At 47.3% G+C, this 17,429-nt stretch overlaps 1 protein-coding gene across 1 annotated transcript; it reads left to right on the top strand.

Annotated features, from left to right (window-relative positions):
- Positions 1-1,566: 1,566 nt before the first annotated feature.
- Positions 1,567-9,389, top strand: ST6GALNAC1 (ST6 N-acetylgalactosaminide alpha-2,6-sialyltransferase 1; the record flags this gene model as incomplete). Its single annotated transcript, XM_080922480.1, has 9 exons — positions 1,567-1,682; positions 5,532-6,048; positions 6,991-7,159; positions 7,251-7,422; positions 7,989-8,127; positions 8,489-8,592; positions 8,785-8,874; positions 8,955-9,054; positions 9,198-9,389. 9 exons carry the CDS (start codon positions 1,567-1,569, stop codon positions 9,387-9,389), a joined length of 1,599 nt encoding a protein of 532 aa, XP_080778606.1.
- Between the last annotated feature and the right edge of the window lie 8,040 nt (positions 9,390-17,429).

Below are 17,429 nucleotides of genomic sequence, written 5' to 3'. Positions count from 1 at the left end.
AAAGGACCAGTCCTGCAGAACCAAAGATGCAGGATCTCCATGACACAGGGCAACATCAGGATATCTGAGAGGAGTCCTGGGAGGATCCAAGATTGGTAGTGTAGCAGAGTCCAGAGATCTCATAACAGACCAATGGCTCATTGCAATAAACATTTACAAGTAAAACTGTTTGGGCAAAGGTTCCACTGTGTAACACACTGCAGCTTCCATAGAGGGATTTTGTTTGGTTTGGTTTGGTTTGGGGAGAGGTTAGGGTGAGATTGAACTGCATGAGTGAGATTCAGAAAGAACCAATAAAAAGTGAGAGAGAGGGGGAGAGAGGAAGAGAAGAGAAGAGGGGGGAGGGAGAGAGACAGGAGAGGAGGAGAGGAGAGAAAAGGAGAGAGAGAGGAAGAGAAGAGAAGGAAGGAGAGAGAGAAAGGAGAAGAGGAGAGAGAAGGAGGGGGAGGGGAAGGATGAAGAGAAGAGAGTGAAAGAGAAGAGAGGGAGGGAGAGAGAGAGAAGAAGAAGAAGGAGAAGAGAAGAGAGGGAGGGAGGGAGAGAGAGAGATAGAGATAGAGACAGAATGACAGACAGACAGAGCCAAAAGTTTAAGACAAAAGGTTAAGGCAAAAGAGGGCTTACGTCTGAAATTTCAGGGTTCTTGAGAAAGAAAAGCTGGAGAACAGGAAACACAGGAGCTGGAAAAGTATAGTGTATCTCCATCCCCTCAGCCCCTTACCCTCCCTATTCCCCTAATCTCCCTGCCCCCAGGGCTCCAGGCTCATTGGTTACAGGTGATGTTTATAAGAGAAAGGCACTTTCTGGGCACCTTATAAATGGTGCTTGTGATACAGAGAGCCTGGAGGCCAGCATGCACTTGGGCATGCTAATAGGCACCGCAGCTAGCTAGCCATTTGTCCTGAGTTTTTTTGGATCTGACTGGTAAGATGAGAGAGACTGTTCAGTCAGATTGATAGCAGGGTAAGAAAGTGCCTACCCCCTGTATGCTGTAACTGCCCACCATTGTTTGATCAAGGGCCCCTTCACTGCATACACCCAGTTAGTTGGCATATGAGATTCTGAGTTTCTTCTGTCTCCGCCTCTCATGTTGCCACAGAATCCCTGGGTGTGCAGACATGTGCTACCAAGACTGGCATTGTGTACGTGCTGGGAAACTCAACGTAGGTCCTGATGGATATGCAGCAGTGCCTTACCCTCCATGCCTTTTCCCAGGACTTTATAGGCACCAATTTGTGAAGATGTCCATTTGCCCTGAATGAAAACAAGTCTGAGACACACAGATTTCTGGTGATGTTTCAGTCACAATTTCTGAGAAGGTAAGAAACTTGACCCTATATGGCAACTGTGTCTAGGAACCCACCCATTAGAAATAAAACGTATTTAAACATTGAAAGAATTTCTCTTTGTTGAAGGTTCCGCCCTTCCTCAATCTCCTCTGCTCTTTGGAACAGCTCAGAGTCATAGTAAAGGGCAGGGTTCCCTCATCCTCACCTGAACAAGGACGTCCTCTGCTGCTTCCAGAAGACGGCTGACCATCCACGCCTTTAGAACCAGCCATCCACCATGAAGAGCTGTGGCCGAGGACTCTCCCAGGGGCAAGCTTTCCTGCTTCTCACTGTGCTGACCCTGTTCTTTATTCTGCCCTTCATTGTAAAGGAACCCAGCATAAAGGTTTCCAGGTAAGAAGATGCCAATCCTGTGCTTCTCAGAAAAAGCACCTGAGGGGAGGCCTGGGGAACGCTGAGCCTCCTATGGATACATTCCATGGTTGTTAAAGCCAAAAGCCTTATTAAGAACCTGAAATGAGCTGATGGTGTTGACCAAGGTGCCTGGAACAACCAAGGAGGCTCTTGTGTGTGTGTGTGTGTGTGTGTGTGTGTGTGTGTGTGTGTGTGTGTGTAAGCAGACAGGAGATAGGGGCTCATGGCCAAGTCTGCAGAAGGCAGGCAGACACAGCACAAGGGAAGTTACCCCTTAGGATGGTAAGTATTAGGGCAGCTGAGGTGCTGGCTCTTACACACCATGTCCCTAAACCCACGCACAGACCTAGGCTGTGGAGGTCTCTGAGGCATTCTCAACATGAAAAGGGGGTCAAAAAGTCAGGACATCCCACTGGTGGGAGTGAGGGGACCCTCCAGATCTGTGCCCCATGTGAGACCACCATAAAAACTTCTAGACCATTTAGTGCATCTCCAAAAAGGACTTTTTTTTTAAAAGAATCAATGAAAATGCTTCTTCTTCTTCTTCTTTTTTTTTTTTTTTTTTTTTTTTTTTTTTTTTTTTTTTTGGTTTCTTTGTTTCACTGCTCTTGACATTTGAAAACAATACATACATTCTCTAACAAGATGGAAGGAAGGTAAAGGACAGAGAGAGAAGTTGGGTCTGATGGGGCCTAGTAGGTGGAGCGCTTGCTGTTTGCCGTGCATGAACAAAGTGTGATTCCTAGTATCACAGTAGGAAGATGGCACGTCTCAGCTCATGGAGGCAGAGGCAGGAGGATCAGGAGTTCAAGTTCATCCCCATAGCAAGTTCAAGGTCAGCCTGAGCTACAGGAGACAGAGTGTTTAAGAAAAAAATCAGAGAAGTGAAGTCTCCCTACTCTGTTACTCCTTAAGACTGGGCAGTGCACAGAGTTCACAAGGCTGCAGTAGCTGACCCTCTGCGGTGTTTCTGTGCACAAGGTCGTTCCAAACCCTTCAGGTCCAGGTTCTCACTCCTCCTTATGAGGAAGACAGATGGATAAGGTGAGTCACTCAACAATAAAGACACTGTCTGCCTGTCACAGGGCTGGGACTCAAACCCAGGCATTTCTATCCCATAGATAGATGGATAGATAGATAGATACATACATACATACATACATGGATGGATGATAGATAGATTTATAGATAGATATGTTGATAGATAAATAGATTTGTAGATAGATATATGGACAGACTGAACATAGACGGACACACAGTGTTTCACTATATACACCAGGCTAACCCCAGACTGATGAATCTCCTGCCTTAGCTTCCCAAGTGCTGGGATTACAGGCATGCACCCCCACTCAAAACTAGAGTGAGTTCTAATCAGCTGAAGTGACTGTAACATGAAGCAGGGTCAATCCATTGCATATAATTACATTCCAAATGATTGACAGAGGGAATGATTGCCATGGAGACAGGACTCTGGAAGAGGGAGGGTCTAGAAGGGCTCTGTGGAAGGCTTCGAACACAATATTCAGTTTGTCTGCAGAGGAGGAGGCATCTATAGAGAAGGAGCTGAGAGAAAAATCCATCAGCCTTCCTTAAGGGGAAAGTCGCATTCCAATAGGAGGGCTTCCCAGCTAGCACAGGAGAAAGGTGGGCTAGGGGAGGGAGGCAAAGGACTTTCAGGGCAGAAAGGCATCTTCAAGGAGAGGGTTTTGACCATTCAGGGTGACAATCAAAGGCATGAGGTGGAGAGTGACTAGTAAATTAACTCTGGCAGGAAGTGCAGGAAGGAGGAGGCTTCAGCCACTGAAGCCCAGGGAGGAGGAGGGACAAGAAGTGAACCTCAGGGGATATTTTAAAGGAGTGGGTGGTGGGAGGAAGAGGGGGCACAAAAGTGAGGACAGGTTTCACAGATGGGAGGGGTCACCATGCTGCTTCAGGGGCAGAAGATCTGAAGCAGTGAAAGCCAGTAAGTGCAGGGAACAACGGGCAAGTGGAGCGGAGCAGGCCATGACCTCAAGCATCTGGGTTGGTGGACCCTGAGTCTGAGGCCAGCCATCACCACATAGAACCCGGAGTCAACAAGGAAGGCAAAGCTTTGAAGGGCCTGGGGAGAAGGCTCAGTGGGTCAAGTACTTGCCACACAAGCATGAGGATCTGAGTTCGATTCCCTGTACTCATGTGAAATCCAGAGTGGTGGGGAGGACTCCAAATCCCAGTGCTGTGGGGTAGAGAGACAGGTAGAACCTTGAGGATTGATGGCCAGCCAAGCTTACTTAGCAAGCTCTAAGCCAATGATAGACTGTCTCAAAAAGCAAAGGTTTCTAAGGAAGACACCAGAGGCTGACCTCTTGTCTCCAGAGGCAAACATACACATGAACACATCCACACACAGGAGCACATCACACATGTGAGCACATGGACACACATGGGAACATGCACACATGTGGGAACATGCACACACACGGGAACATACACACACGGGAACATGCACAAACACGGGAACATGCACACATATGGGAACATGCACACACACGGGAACATGCACACACACGGGAACATGCACACACACGGGAACATAACACACACGGGAACATGCACACACACGGGAACATGCACACATATGGGAACATGCACACACACGGGAACATGCACACACACGGGAACATAACACACACGGGAACATGCACACACACGGGAACATGCACACATATGGGAACATGCACACACACGGGAACATGCACACACATGGGAACATGCACACACACAGACTTCTATACCTATACTAGCAGGCACAGAGGTAATTTAATAAAGTTTAAGATGCCTGAAATGGAGCTATAAAAGGATTACGTTGCCTTCTGAGGCTCATTGTGAAGGTGGCACACCCTCTTTTATGACACATCAATTCAGAACTGGAGTCCTTCTCTGTGTGACTTTGATTTTTACAACCGCACAAGACTGACGTTGACACGTGTTTTCAAAGATAATAGATTTGAGCTCCATAAAAGTCAATAGTAGTCCTACCCAACCTGGAGCCTGAGAAACAGAGATTTAGGCCCTGGTTGAACTGTTTACTTCTTTCTGGTCAGCTCTGGAGAGATTCAAAGTCTAACAGAAGAGAGCAGGACATGTAGATAAAGAATGGGAGGGGCTTGTGAGATTATTAGTCTTCTGTTATTAGAAATGAGGTTAAGCTGGACAGTTGATACAGGAAAGGGAATAGAAATAACAAGTAAGGGGCATGTGAGAAGATAATGGGGACAGAGCATTTCTGTGGTACCCACAGCCACGTCAGCAAGGAGGGAAACAAAGCTTAAAAGGCGAAAAACCAGGATCCACTCAGGAATATAAGACCCACGGGAGACTCAGCAGATCAAACCCAAGAACTCAGGGACTTCTTACCTTTATCCTGTGCGTAAGAAATAGGCAGATGGTGAGGTCATTGGTGCACATGCATGAGGACCCGAGTTCGAGTCTCAGCACCCACAGGCAGCAGCCTGTATGGACATGTTCATAGAGAGAAGACCTGTGGGGTTTGGTTGACCAATTACTCTTCCCAAATCAGTGAGCATCAGGTTCAGTGAGAAGCTCTGTTTCATAAAATAACCTGGGGTAACGAAGGGAGGCATATGAACTTGCAGACATGCGTGTGACTATATTTGGGGTGTATAGGTTGCAGGGTTTTTGTACATACGGAAGCTGAGGATACAATCTCAGAGCTCAGGCTTGCAAAACAAGCATCCTCACTCACTGAGCTGCCTCCTCAGCCTGCTAGGGATGCTTGTGGCCAGTTTATGTAACATCCAGCGTTCCCCAAGGGTTCTCTCTGTCCAGGTACCAGTTTACAAAGAAGCTTGAATCAAGTCCACAGGAGCTTAGACAAGAGGCCACAATGCAAGGACCCAGCATGACACTGCCACCCAGAGTTCACAACAAGGAGACAACTTCTGTCAGAACAAAGGAGGTGAAGCTGCAGAAACAGAACAAAGAAAGAGCCCGAGGAGAGCAAGGAGATGGGGAAGAGAAGAGGAAGATGGAGTTCACAAGGCCAGCAGCAGAGAATCCTCAGAGTAAGGCAGACCATGGTACAAACATTCCTGCTTCTCAAAGTCTGGACAAAGTATTGAGATCTACAGGAGCAGTGTCCACAAGGAAGACGCCAATGGCCACAAGGGCTGTCCCAGCCAAGAAAAAGGTGGTCCAAACCCAAGGAAGCCAGACTCATATCCCTGTCTCTTTATCACACCCCACCACACAAAGAAGACAAAGGCTGAAGGTCTCTGACTTCAAGTCTGAGCCTCGGTGGGATTTTGAGGAGGAATATAACATGGATGCACACAGTCCACAGACGGTGAGTCCAGACCTTCACCTTGACTCTGCCCTCTACCAGCTCCCCACACAGACATTACCTCCATGCTCAACCTGGCACTGGCTATGGGCCCGTCTTTCCTTCTCAGAACAGCCAAAGTCGGGGAGGAGAAGGCAGGTCCAGAATCAAGATCTGGACAACTTAAAAAGGGGTGTCTGGGAAGGCCTTGTTTGAGAACCCTTGAAGAGGGCCTTGGGCAGGCCAACTTTCTGTGTGAGGGACGGTGGCCATTTTTGGAGTCCAGTATGTGATTCCTTATTCTATAGGCATTGGACGAGCAGACATGAAGACACGGCCCAGCTCACAGCAGCTCCTGTAGAGCTTTCAGTGTCCTGCACACAGGAAATGGTGCAAGAGTTCACCCCATGTCACCTCCATAATCCTTCCCTCCCCTGCTTGATGGAAATGCTGAAAACCTGCTTCCATACATACTCAGGGCAGAGCCATATCCCAACACAACAGTGCCCACACACACATGTGGCTTTCAGACATACAAGGGTTATTTGCTTAGGAGCTGAGGGGGGCCCATGTTCTGGAATAAAGCTAGACCCAGACATAGAGAGTTAGGAAGTCAGACCCTCATTTCCCGAGTAAAAGAGAAAGTCAGGAGCAGGAACTTTTTAAATATTTTTTTATTTATTACATTTAAGTACACCCTAGTTGTCTTCAGACACACCTGAAGAGGGAACCAGATTTCTGTACAGATGGTTTTGAGCCACTATGCAGTTGCTGGGAATTGAACTCATGACCTCTGGAGGAGCAGTCAGTGCTCTTAACTGCCCAAGCCATCTTTCCAGGTCCTGAGCAGAAACTGTCACACTTCACCCCCACCCCAGCCAGCCTCTGTCTAACCAAGCCCACACAGCCTCTGGCTGATGGTTTCCTGGGCCTCTCCATTGCCTTTACAAATCTCCCTGCACCCAGACCTGCCCTGGTTCTCTGAAGATCCTGGCCTCACATTCACCATGGCTAAAGAATATCTTTCTGCCCAACATCACTCTGTTCCTGGACTCTGGACGCTTCACCCAGAGCGAGTGGAGACGTCTGGAGCACTTCAAACCGCCCTATGGCTTCATGGAGCTCAACCAGTCCTGTGAGTCCTTACTTCAGGGCACGGGTGCCTGGCTTCCTGTCTTGTGTCGACCTACTTCCGGGGCTCTGAATGGAGCCCTGCTCTGTTGTAGTGGTGCAGAAGGTCGTGACCCGCTTCCGTCCGGTACCCCAGCAGCAGCTCCTCCTGGCCAGCCTCCCCACTGGGTACTCCAAGTGTATCAGCTGTGCTGTAGTGGGCAACGGGGGCATCCTGAACGATTCACGTATGGGCCAGGAGATAGACAGCCATGACTATGTTTTCCGGTATGTTCTCCCTTCATTACCTGTACATATGGGTTGTTATAGGAGACCCGATAAGTGTCCTGTGGTGTTTGAATAGGAATGGTCTCTATTGACTTTTCTGGGCTAATATTTAGCCCATGTGGCGTGGCCTGATTAGGAGGTGTGGCCTTGTGGAGTGGGCGTGCTCCTGTTGAAGGAAGTGTGGTCTGCTTGGCAATCTAAGCTCAAGCTATGCCCTGTGTGCCACATAATCTCCTTCTGCTGCCTGTGGATCAAGATGTAGCACTTCAGCTCCTCCAGCACCATGCCTGCCTGTGACCCACCGTATCCCTCACCCTAATGATTATGGACTAAAGCTCTGAAACTGTAAGCCTGCCCCAATCAAATGCTTTCCTCTATAAGGTTCAGCACAGTGGTTACAGTGTCTCTTCACAGCTAAACAGCCCTAAATAAGACATGTCCCCATATCTTCATCTAGAAAATGGAGTGTGTCTACAACTTCTGCCTTCCTGCTTCATCTTTCTCACACACCTGGACAAAAATGTCTCTCCTCCATTAGCATCACGTGGTTCGATCTTTCTATACAGACTGAGTGGAGCCGTTATTAAAGGATATGAACAGGATGTGGGGACCCGGACATCCTTCTATGGCTTCACTGCCTTCTCCCTGGTCCAGTCTATCCTCACTTTGGGTAGTCGAGGTTTTCAGCATGTGCCTCTGGGGAAGGTGAGAAGAGAGGAATGGCCATACGATCCCTGGATAGGAGAGACCAATGAGTGACAGTGGGTGTGGCCACACAGGGACTAGACGGAGTGGGCATGGCCATATAGCCACTGGACAGGGGAGACCAATGAATGTGAGTGGGCGTGGCTACACATCCCCTCCTAGACTGGGGGGGGAGCTATGAGCGCCTTGGAATATGGATGGAACCTGGCTCATCCCAAGATCTGCTCGAATGAGGGCAAGAGCAGTGACAACAACCACTCAGGCCATGGTAGAGCCCGGGTCACAAGTGAGAGGAGGACCGCCCTGAGCCCAGGCTCCTCAAGCCAGGTCTCCTGTACCACATGCTGTACTTGGTCTTCAGGATGTCCGATATCTGCACTTCCTGGAAGGGGAGCGGGACTTTGAGTGGCTGGAAGCTATGTTTTTGAATAAGACCATGGAGAAAACAAAACTTTCCTGGTTCAGGTAAGCTATTCCCTCCTCCTGCCAGAAAACCCCAGCCAGACTGAGAAGTGACTGACTGACTTCAAAACGGTTCATCCCGTGGCACTACCTTTGTGACACCCAGTGATGGTAGCAGTCACACCATGACCATGACTTGGCCTCCAACGTGCCAGGTAAGAGAACAGGGCCTGAGCGATCCATCTCTGGCCACAGGCATAGGCCCCAGGAAGCCTTCCGGGACGCCTTGGACTTGGATGGATACTTCCTGCTGCACCCAGACTTTCTCCGTTACATGAAGAACAGGTAAGGCTAGGAAGCCCACTGAGGGGCCATGGGCCTCTTTGCTGGCTCCTGACAGTTGGGAATCTGGGTGATTGGAACAGGTTTCTGAGGTCAAAGACCCTGGACACTGCCCACTGGGGACTATACCGCCCCACCACTGGCGCCCTGCTCCTGCTCACGGCCCTTCATCTCTGTGACAAGGTAAGGCCGCAGACGCTCACAGGAATGGGAATGACCAGGGCACCAGAGCCCATCCAGAGGTCTAGGGCCAGGAGCAGGATAAAGGGACAGACCACCCAAGGAGGCAGCCCCTCCAGTCCGAGCTCCTCCTCCATTTTCTGCAGGTGAGCGCCTATGGCTTTATCACACAGGGCCATGAGCGCTTCTCTGACCACTATTATGATAAATCGTGGAAACGGCTCATCTTTTACATAAACCATGACTTTGCGTTAGAGAGAACAGTCTGGAAGCGGCTACATGATGAAGGCATCATCTGGCTGTACCAGCGCCCAGAAAGTGAGAAAGCAAAGAACTGACCAGGTCCTCGACTTCAAGATACCCCCTGGATCGTTTACAACATCGAATGTAAGGGTTTCTCAAACGCTGCTACCTGTCTCTCTAGACACATACGCTTTGACAGTCCCAAGGAACAGCTATGCATGAGAGAGTGTTTTGAGTCTTTTGGGAAATCATCGCAGTCTTTGGTTATTTCCTTCTCAAAACCTGGACTTAGAATCTGAGCCACACCCCAAACAATTTAGTTCACCTTACTTTACTTTTCAAACACTGTCTTCAGAATTTTGGACTCCGGAAAGCAAAATAATAATAATGAATAAATCCAGGCTCTTGGTAGTGGGTGGAACAAAAAGAAAGCAAGACAAAACCAACTTAATGCCTCTAGGGTACCACATGGCCTGATTTGCTCAGATAGTGTAGTAGCGATGTCGGCCGGCAGGGGGCAGCAGGGAGACACCCGAGAGCGAATTGGCCTTTACTGTACTTTGCTGTAGAAGTGCTTCAGCAAAATGGAGCTGGCCCAGCACTCAGACTTCAGGGCTGAGCAGGATGAAGTTCAGGAGGATGCTGCAAGCAGTGGGGTGCAGCTGAGCAGGGCCCGGATGGCTTGGGGCTTAAGAGCACATACTACTCTAGCAGAGACCCTGAGTTTGGATTCCAGAACTTAAGTTAGGCAACCCAGATCTGCCTCTAGCTCTAGTCCCAGATTCATTGCCTTCCTCTCTACTTCGCAGCGTCTGCCCTCTTATGCACATACCCACACAAGGATGCTTATATGCACATAAGTAAAAAAAATAAACTTTAAGAGATAGAATGAAGCGATTAGCAGACTAAGAGTCACTTTTAGTCCCAGAACTCAAGAGGCAGAGGCAAGATTTCTGTGAATTCGAGGGCAGCCTGGTCTACAGAGGGAGTTCTAGGACAGCCACGGCTACACAGAGAAACCCTATCTTGAAAACAAACAAACAAGAAAAGCTGAAATGATAGGTGTGATAGATGGTGTGGTAGAACAGTGTCATTTATAGGTGTAGTACAGGTAATGTCCTGGCTGGTTTTGTGTCAGCTTGACATAGCTAGATATGAGAAGAGGGGACCTCAACTGAAAAAATACTCCCTGAGATCGGACTTCAGGCAAGCCTATAGGGCATGTCCTTAATTGGTGACTGATGGTGAATTACCCCACCCATTGTGGGTGGTATCATCCCTGGGCTGGTGATCCTGAGTTCTATAAAAGAGGAGAATGAGCAAGCCATGAATAGCAAGCCTGTAAGCAGCACCCTCCATGGCTCATGCCTCCACGCTCCTGCCCTGTTTGAGTTCCCTGCTCTGACGAACAGGAAGTGTAAGCCCCACAATCCCTTTTGTCCTAAGTTACTTTGGTCATGGTGTTTCATCACAGCAATAGTAACCCTGACTAAGACAGGTGATATCCAGGGGCTGGCGAGATGGCTCAGCGGTTAAGAGCACTGGATGCTGTTCCAGAAGTCCTGGGTTTGATTCTCAGTTGATCCATAGAAGTTTACAGATGTTCGTAACTCTAGTTCCAGGGAATTCAATGCCTACTTCCGGCCTCCAATCAAGATCAAGTTATAGAACTGTTTCTGGAGAAAGTGACTCAGTGCAATAAACTTATTAGTTACCTACAGACAGACAGACAGACAGACAGACACACACACACACACACACACACTTATACACAAAATGCAATTCCAATAAGATTGGCAAAAACTGTTTTCTCTGGATTGAAAATTGTTCCTAAGCTGACCATGGATGAATAAAAAGTAAGAACAGCCAGGAATCTGAAAAAGAAGACCATCAAGTAAATGACTAAAACATACTGTAAAGGCTTTGTAATTAAAACTGTGCAATCCTGAAGCAGAGGCAGGCAGATCTTCGTAACTTAGAGGTCAGCCTGGTCTACATAAGAAGTTACAGACCAGCCAGAGCTACACAGTGAAAGTCAGTTTCAAACAATAAAAGTTAAACACAGGAAGTGTGAACAGAAGGAATAATGTTACAGGTCTGTAATCCTGACAGTTGAGAGGCCCAGACAGGAGCCGGCCTGAGCGACACACCAAAACCATGTCTCAGTAAATAAAGTGATTAGTTAGTTAATAATTCATGCGATGAAGCACAGTTCTGCTGAGATATTTAAGGCTTAAATACCGTATAAGGGGCTGGAGAGATGGTTCGTCGGTAAAGAGCACTTGCTGCCTTTGCAGGGGACCAGGTTTGGGTCCTAGTGCCATGTCAGGTGTTTTGAAACTGCCTGAATTCCAGCTTCAGGGGATCCAATGACTTCTTTTGCCCTTTGAGGGCACTGAACTCCACACCATGCTGTAGACTAATTTTAATCCAGATACATGGTTGACATCCAAAGATATGATCTGGCTGCAATGCAGACATGCCCTTAGTACATACCTTTAATCCCAAACAATGATGTCTAATTGACAGGTAGACAAAGAGAATCAGAGAAACACTTGACAGAATGAGTCAGAGATAGGACACACCCATCTCTCATGAGAACAGCAGGAAAGAGAAGCTACTTGAAGAACAGAGAAAGGGAGAGGGAGAGAGAAAGAGTAAGAGAGTGAGTGAGTGAGAGAGAGAGTTAGTTCAACTCAGATCTGTTCCATTTGGAGCAGTTGAGTTCAGAGCAGTTCAGCTCATGGAGTGCAGAGCCAGTCTTTCCAAGCAGAGCAATTCAGCCAGAAGCCGAGAGAAAACAATTTGAATCAATCAGCTTAGAGAGGAGTTTGAGCCAGAACAGCTGGGTAGAACCAGCCACCCAGAATTCAGAAAAAGCTAGGGTGAGTTTACAGCAAGTCTTGGAGGCGGAAACATTCTAGGCCTAGGTTAACAGAGTCTGGAAGCTGAAGCCTTCGAGGACCTGGCTTGTACAGAGGCTGGACGCATTTGCACGGCTTGGGTACAGCTCTCATCTCCTCCCTCATCAGAGGAAATAAAAGAGACATATCCGTGGCACGTACAAACAGGCACATAGAAATATACACATAAATAAAAGTAAACAATTTTGTAATTGAAAGACTATCCATTTAGAATAAATTAAAAACACCATATAAAAGGGAGGAAGGTGGACCTAAAAGGACCTAAACTCTAAAAATATAAAATGCTTCTCCCACTTCCTTCTGAATCTGGTTTTTAATTTTCTGTTTGTTCCCTTGAGACAAAGTCTTTCTACAGAAACTCGGCTGCCCTGGAACCCACTCTGTAGTCCAGGCTGGCTTCAAACTCACAGAGGTCTTCCCGCCTTCGCCTCCCAAGTGCTGGGATTAACGGTGTGTGCCTTCATAGCTGGCTGCCTTCAAGTTCTCTTATCTATGAGACTAAGAACGTACAAAATGGACCCTGTGTTCCCTAGTAAACAATAGTATTGAGAAGGGATATCAACATGAATGGTGGTTTTAAATAAGTAGAGGACATATAGAATTACACGTGTGTATATTTGTATGCATATTTATGTATGCATTCGTATGTGTATGTGTTCATGTGTGTGTGTATACATGTGTGTGGGTGTTCATATGTGTGCATTCATGTATGTGTGTATATGCATGTATGTGTGTATTCATCTATGTGTGTGTATATACATGTGTATTCATATGTGTATATATTCATGTGTGTCCATAGGTGGGTTTCATTTGTGTACCTGCCTGTGTATATTCATGTGTGTGTATGTTCATGTGTGAGTATATTCATATGTGCATATTTATGTGTATATATATTCACGTGTGCATGTATTCATGTGTGCATATATTCATATTGCAGATATTCATATGTGCAGATATTCGTGTGTGTGTGTGTATGAATTTATCTACATATGACTCTATCTGTCTAACTCTGTCACCTTAAAACAGAAAGGGAGGGGAGGGAGAACTGGACTGAGTAGGAAGAGACAAGGAGATCCTTAGGCAGCAGTGGTGGTGCAGGCCTTTAATCCCAGCACTCAGGAGGCAGAAGCAGGTGGAACCCTGTGGATTTGTGCCAGCCTGCTCTACAGAACTAATTCCAGGACAGCCAGGGCTACATAGAGAAACCATATCTTGAAAACCAAAAACCAAACAAACCAAGGAGACCCTCGTTTTCACTTGGAATCTCCTGAGGCAGGGAAGGGAGAATTCTCCCATAATCAGCAGCCGGCTATGCCCTCTGCACTAACTTCCCATCCACAGTCCTACAATTTCCTGGGAATCTCATCGGAAGCACCGGAGAGTACATATACTAAACCTGTTGTAGAACCCTAGTAGCTTCTAGTTTTAGTTTATCAGATTGTAAATTCATCCAGGGCCTCTAAGGATTAGCTTCTAGAGAAGGAAACAGAGGTCGAAGGGTGAGGTCCCCAGATACCCACTGGGCATTGGGATTCCAAAAACCTGCATAATCCTGGCATGGTCACTACTAGGACCCTTGAAAGAACCCCCGCCCACACTCCTAATGTGCCTTTCCCTTCACCCTCATGCTCACGCCTAAGTTGACATTTTTGGTAATGGAGGGGTGGGTGATTGCGTGTGTGAGTGCAGTACTGGGGGAGGCCAGAAGAGGGCATCAGATCCCCTGGAGCTGAACTCGGGCCTTCCGCAGGACCCGCCATCTCTCCAGCCTCTCAAAGTTTTAATAAAACTTAACTCTGATTTGCTCTACCAGCCAATCTAGAAATTTCTTTCAATGTCAAAGCCACGAGTCCCAATTTGTCCTGAATAAAGGTTCCTAAAAATCTAAACCAGTGGTTCTCAACATCCCCAATGCTGCAGCCCTTTAATACAGCCCCTCATGCTGAAAGTGACCCCCCAACCATAAAATTATTCTGTATGCTATTTTATAACTATAATGTTGCCATTGTTATGAATCATAATGTAAACAGTTTCGGAGATAGTTTTGGCCAAAGGGGTCATGACCCACAGGTTCAGAAGCACAAGTTTAAGGGACCTCAGGCTGTTGAGGGTGACAGAGGGGATCTGTGACTCTGTCCACCCACCACCAACAAACTAGCAGAATCCGGACGTTATCTAAACCATCAAAGTATCTATTTAGTCAGTCTGAGATTCTGCACTGCCAAATATTCATCTGGACGCTGAAAGCGGGGGCTGGACACTGGTGAAGCCACAAGCTCACTGCTGTCGGCTTTGGACTGTTTCTAGTCAAGTTCCAATGCTAGCTGGACGCGAGAAGGGAATGGGGGGTTATCTCAGTGGGAGAGCCCTGGCCAAGCAAGCACATGGCCCTGGGTTTGCTCACGTTCTGAGGGATTTGTTTCCCTTCTCCTGTTTCATTCTCCAGAAATTAAATTCAATATGTTTGAGCTGTCTCAATGGGGAACTTAAACTCACGTCAAAATAGCAAATTGTCGGTAAAGATCAGTCCTTTAAAAATTTGGTGAACCGGGTGATGATGGTACTCCTTTAATCCCAGCACTCGGGGGGCAGGGGCGGCCGGCCTGGTCTACAGAGTGACTTCCAGGACAGCCAGGGCTGCACAGAGAAACCTTGTGAAAAACAAGAGAATAAATGAATAAAAATAAAATAAAGATTGGTGAGTTTTTTAAAAAATTCTTGTTTGATTTGAATTGCTCACCCAATTCAAATGTGTGTGAGGGGTGTGTATAGTGTGTGTGTGATATATATGTGGTATATGTGTATATATGGGTGTCTGCTGTGTGTCTGGTGTATGTGGATATGTGTGGTGTGTATGATGTGTATGTGTGATGTCTGTGGTATATGTGTGTGTGTGTGTACATGAAATCTGTGGTATATATGTGTTTGGTTTGTGTGAAGTGTATATATGTGTAGTGTCTGTGTGTGATATGTATGTGGTATGTGCATATGATGTGTACATGTAGTGTGTGTGTAGTATCTGTGGTGTGTATGTTTGTGGTGTTTGTGTGTGTGTGTGTGTGTGTTTGTGTGTGTGTAGGTAAGAGGAAAACCTGGAGGAGTCAGCTCTCTCCCTCTACCATGTAGGTCCTAGGGAAGTAAGTGCCTCAGTCCTTTGAGCCATGTCAATGGACAATTTGGTCTTTTTAAAATCAAAGTCAAGAAGTAAGGAAGAATAGGAGGAGCAGGGAGGCAAGGAGGAGGAAGAGGGGGGAAGCAGGGAGGGAGAGAGGAGAAGAGGGAGAAGGGAGAAGAGAAGGGAGGAGCAAGGGGAGGAGGGAGAGAGGAAGGCAGAGGAGGAGAGAACGGAGGGAAACCGCAGCAGCGTCCAGGGGCCCCGCAGAAGGCGTTTCCTCCACCAGGACCCACATAACTGACAATGAATGTAACTCTCAGGAGCAAATTTCAACAAACTCAAGGGAATGGATGCTGGCGTGAACACTAAAGAAAAGTCCATCAACCAATAACTACACAGAACCTAGAAATCAGAAGTAGGTTTCATACCTATCCAATAACTTACACAGTCAGGCGGGAATCATCACTAAGAGGGAGAAGTTTACAATGTAATCTCCACCTCACACAAAATACTTTGTAATGCCTGTGAACTTCGAGGAAAGCTGAGTTAGAGTTTTGTTGCTGTAAAGAGAAACCAAGACCAAGGCAACTCTTACTCATAAAACATGTAATTGGGACTGGCTTAGAGGTTCAGAGGTTCAGTCCATTATCGTCAGGGCGGGAAGCATGGCAGTGTCCGGGCAGACACGGTGATGGAGGAGCCAAGAATTCTACATCTTGATCCAAAGGCAGGCAGGAAGAGACTGGCTTCCACAGCCTTCGGGGAGGAGGCTCATTCCACACTGGGGCGGGGCCTGAGCATAGGAGGCCTGAGAACACCACCCCCCCACAGTGATGCGCATCCTCTAACAAGGACACACCCACTCCAAGAAGGCCATGCCTTCTAATGGTGCCAAATATTCAAACAGGTGAATCTATGGGGGTGAAACCTATTTAAGTCACCACACTGAGCATGGGGGTTGGAGAGATTGCTGAGTGGTTAAGAGTACCAGCTGCCATTGCGAAGGATACAGGTTCAGTTCTCAGCACTCACATGATGATGGCTCATGGGCCAGTTACCCCAGCTCCCGGAGGTCTGACACCCTCCTCTGGCTTCTGAAGGCACCCACACTCTTTGACTCATTCGCTACACATTCACACGGACATACATACATATACATAAATAGAAGTAATCCAAATAAAGGTTCAAAAGAAAAGAAGACCGGAGTTCCCAAGGGTCCCAAGTGGCTAACTGGGCCTATGTTCAAAATGGAGCCTGGTAGCCATTTGATGACCGGTGGGGTCATGCCTCAGCTCTCTGTTCCTGGAATAACCACAAGCTGAACCCTTGTAGCCCTCGCCTGGGCAAGTTTCTGTGTCGGCTGCCAAGATAAACAGGCTCTGGAAAGTTCTATTTTGCTATCAGGACCTGACCCGCTATGACCTGCATTCAGCCAATCAGGACCGAGTATTTGCCACCCCTCATTTACATAGCTGACCCTGTGGAATTCTGGGCCAGGACTTTATAGGAAATATCTCCTCTTTGTTCATGTAGATCACGGTTTTCTTTGGGTGTTTTGAAAACTACTTCTTAAGACCTCCCTTCTTCCTTTTGCTTGTGTGTGTGTGTGTGTGTGTTTTCATGTGTTTATGCGTGTGAGGTACACATGTGCTTACAACCAGGAATCTAAGTTCAGGGGATCTGTCACCCTCTTCTGGTTTCTGAGGGCACCAAGCATGCAAGCAGTACACATACAATACATGAAGGCAACTATTCATATGTGTAATTTAAAAACAAATATTTTAACTGTCTAGGTAGTAAACACAAAAACTTAAAGTGGCCATTTTAAAAAAAATATTAAAACAGTAACAATAACAGAACAATTAAGGCAGATTGTGTTAGGTTAAGTCTCCGCCTGTGAAATGAGCCAGTTCAAGCTGGATTGGATTATATTCAAGGCAGGCTTATTGGGAAGCTGCTCTTGAGTGAGTTCACTGGCCCCAAGGGCTCAGGCCAAGGGAGTCATCATGGGAAGGGAAAGGGCTGGGGGAGAAAGAGAAAGAGCATGCGCGGGGTGGGGGGTGGGAGGAGAGAGGGGGGGGGGAGGGAAGGAGGGA

The sequence above is a fragment of the Micromys minutus genome, assembly GCF_963924665.1.
Source record: "Micromys minutus genome assembly, chromosome: 10".
NCBI lineage: Eukaryota > Metazoa > Chordata > Mammalia > Rodentia > Muridae > Micromys > Micromys minutus.
The sequence above is the reverse complement of the archived record's forward strand: the minus strand, read 5'-3'. Positions and strand labels throughout refer to the sequence as shown.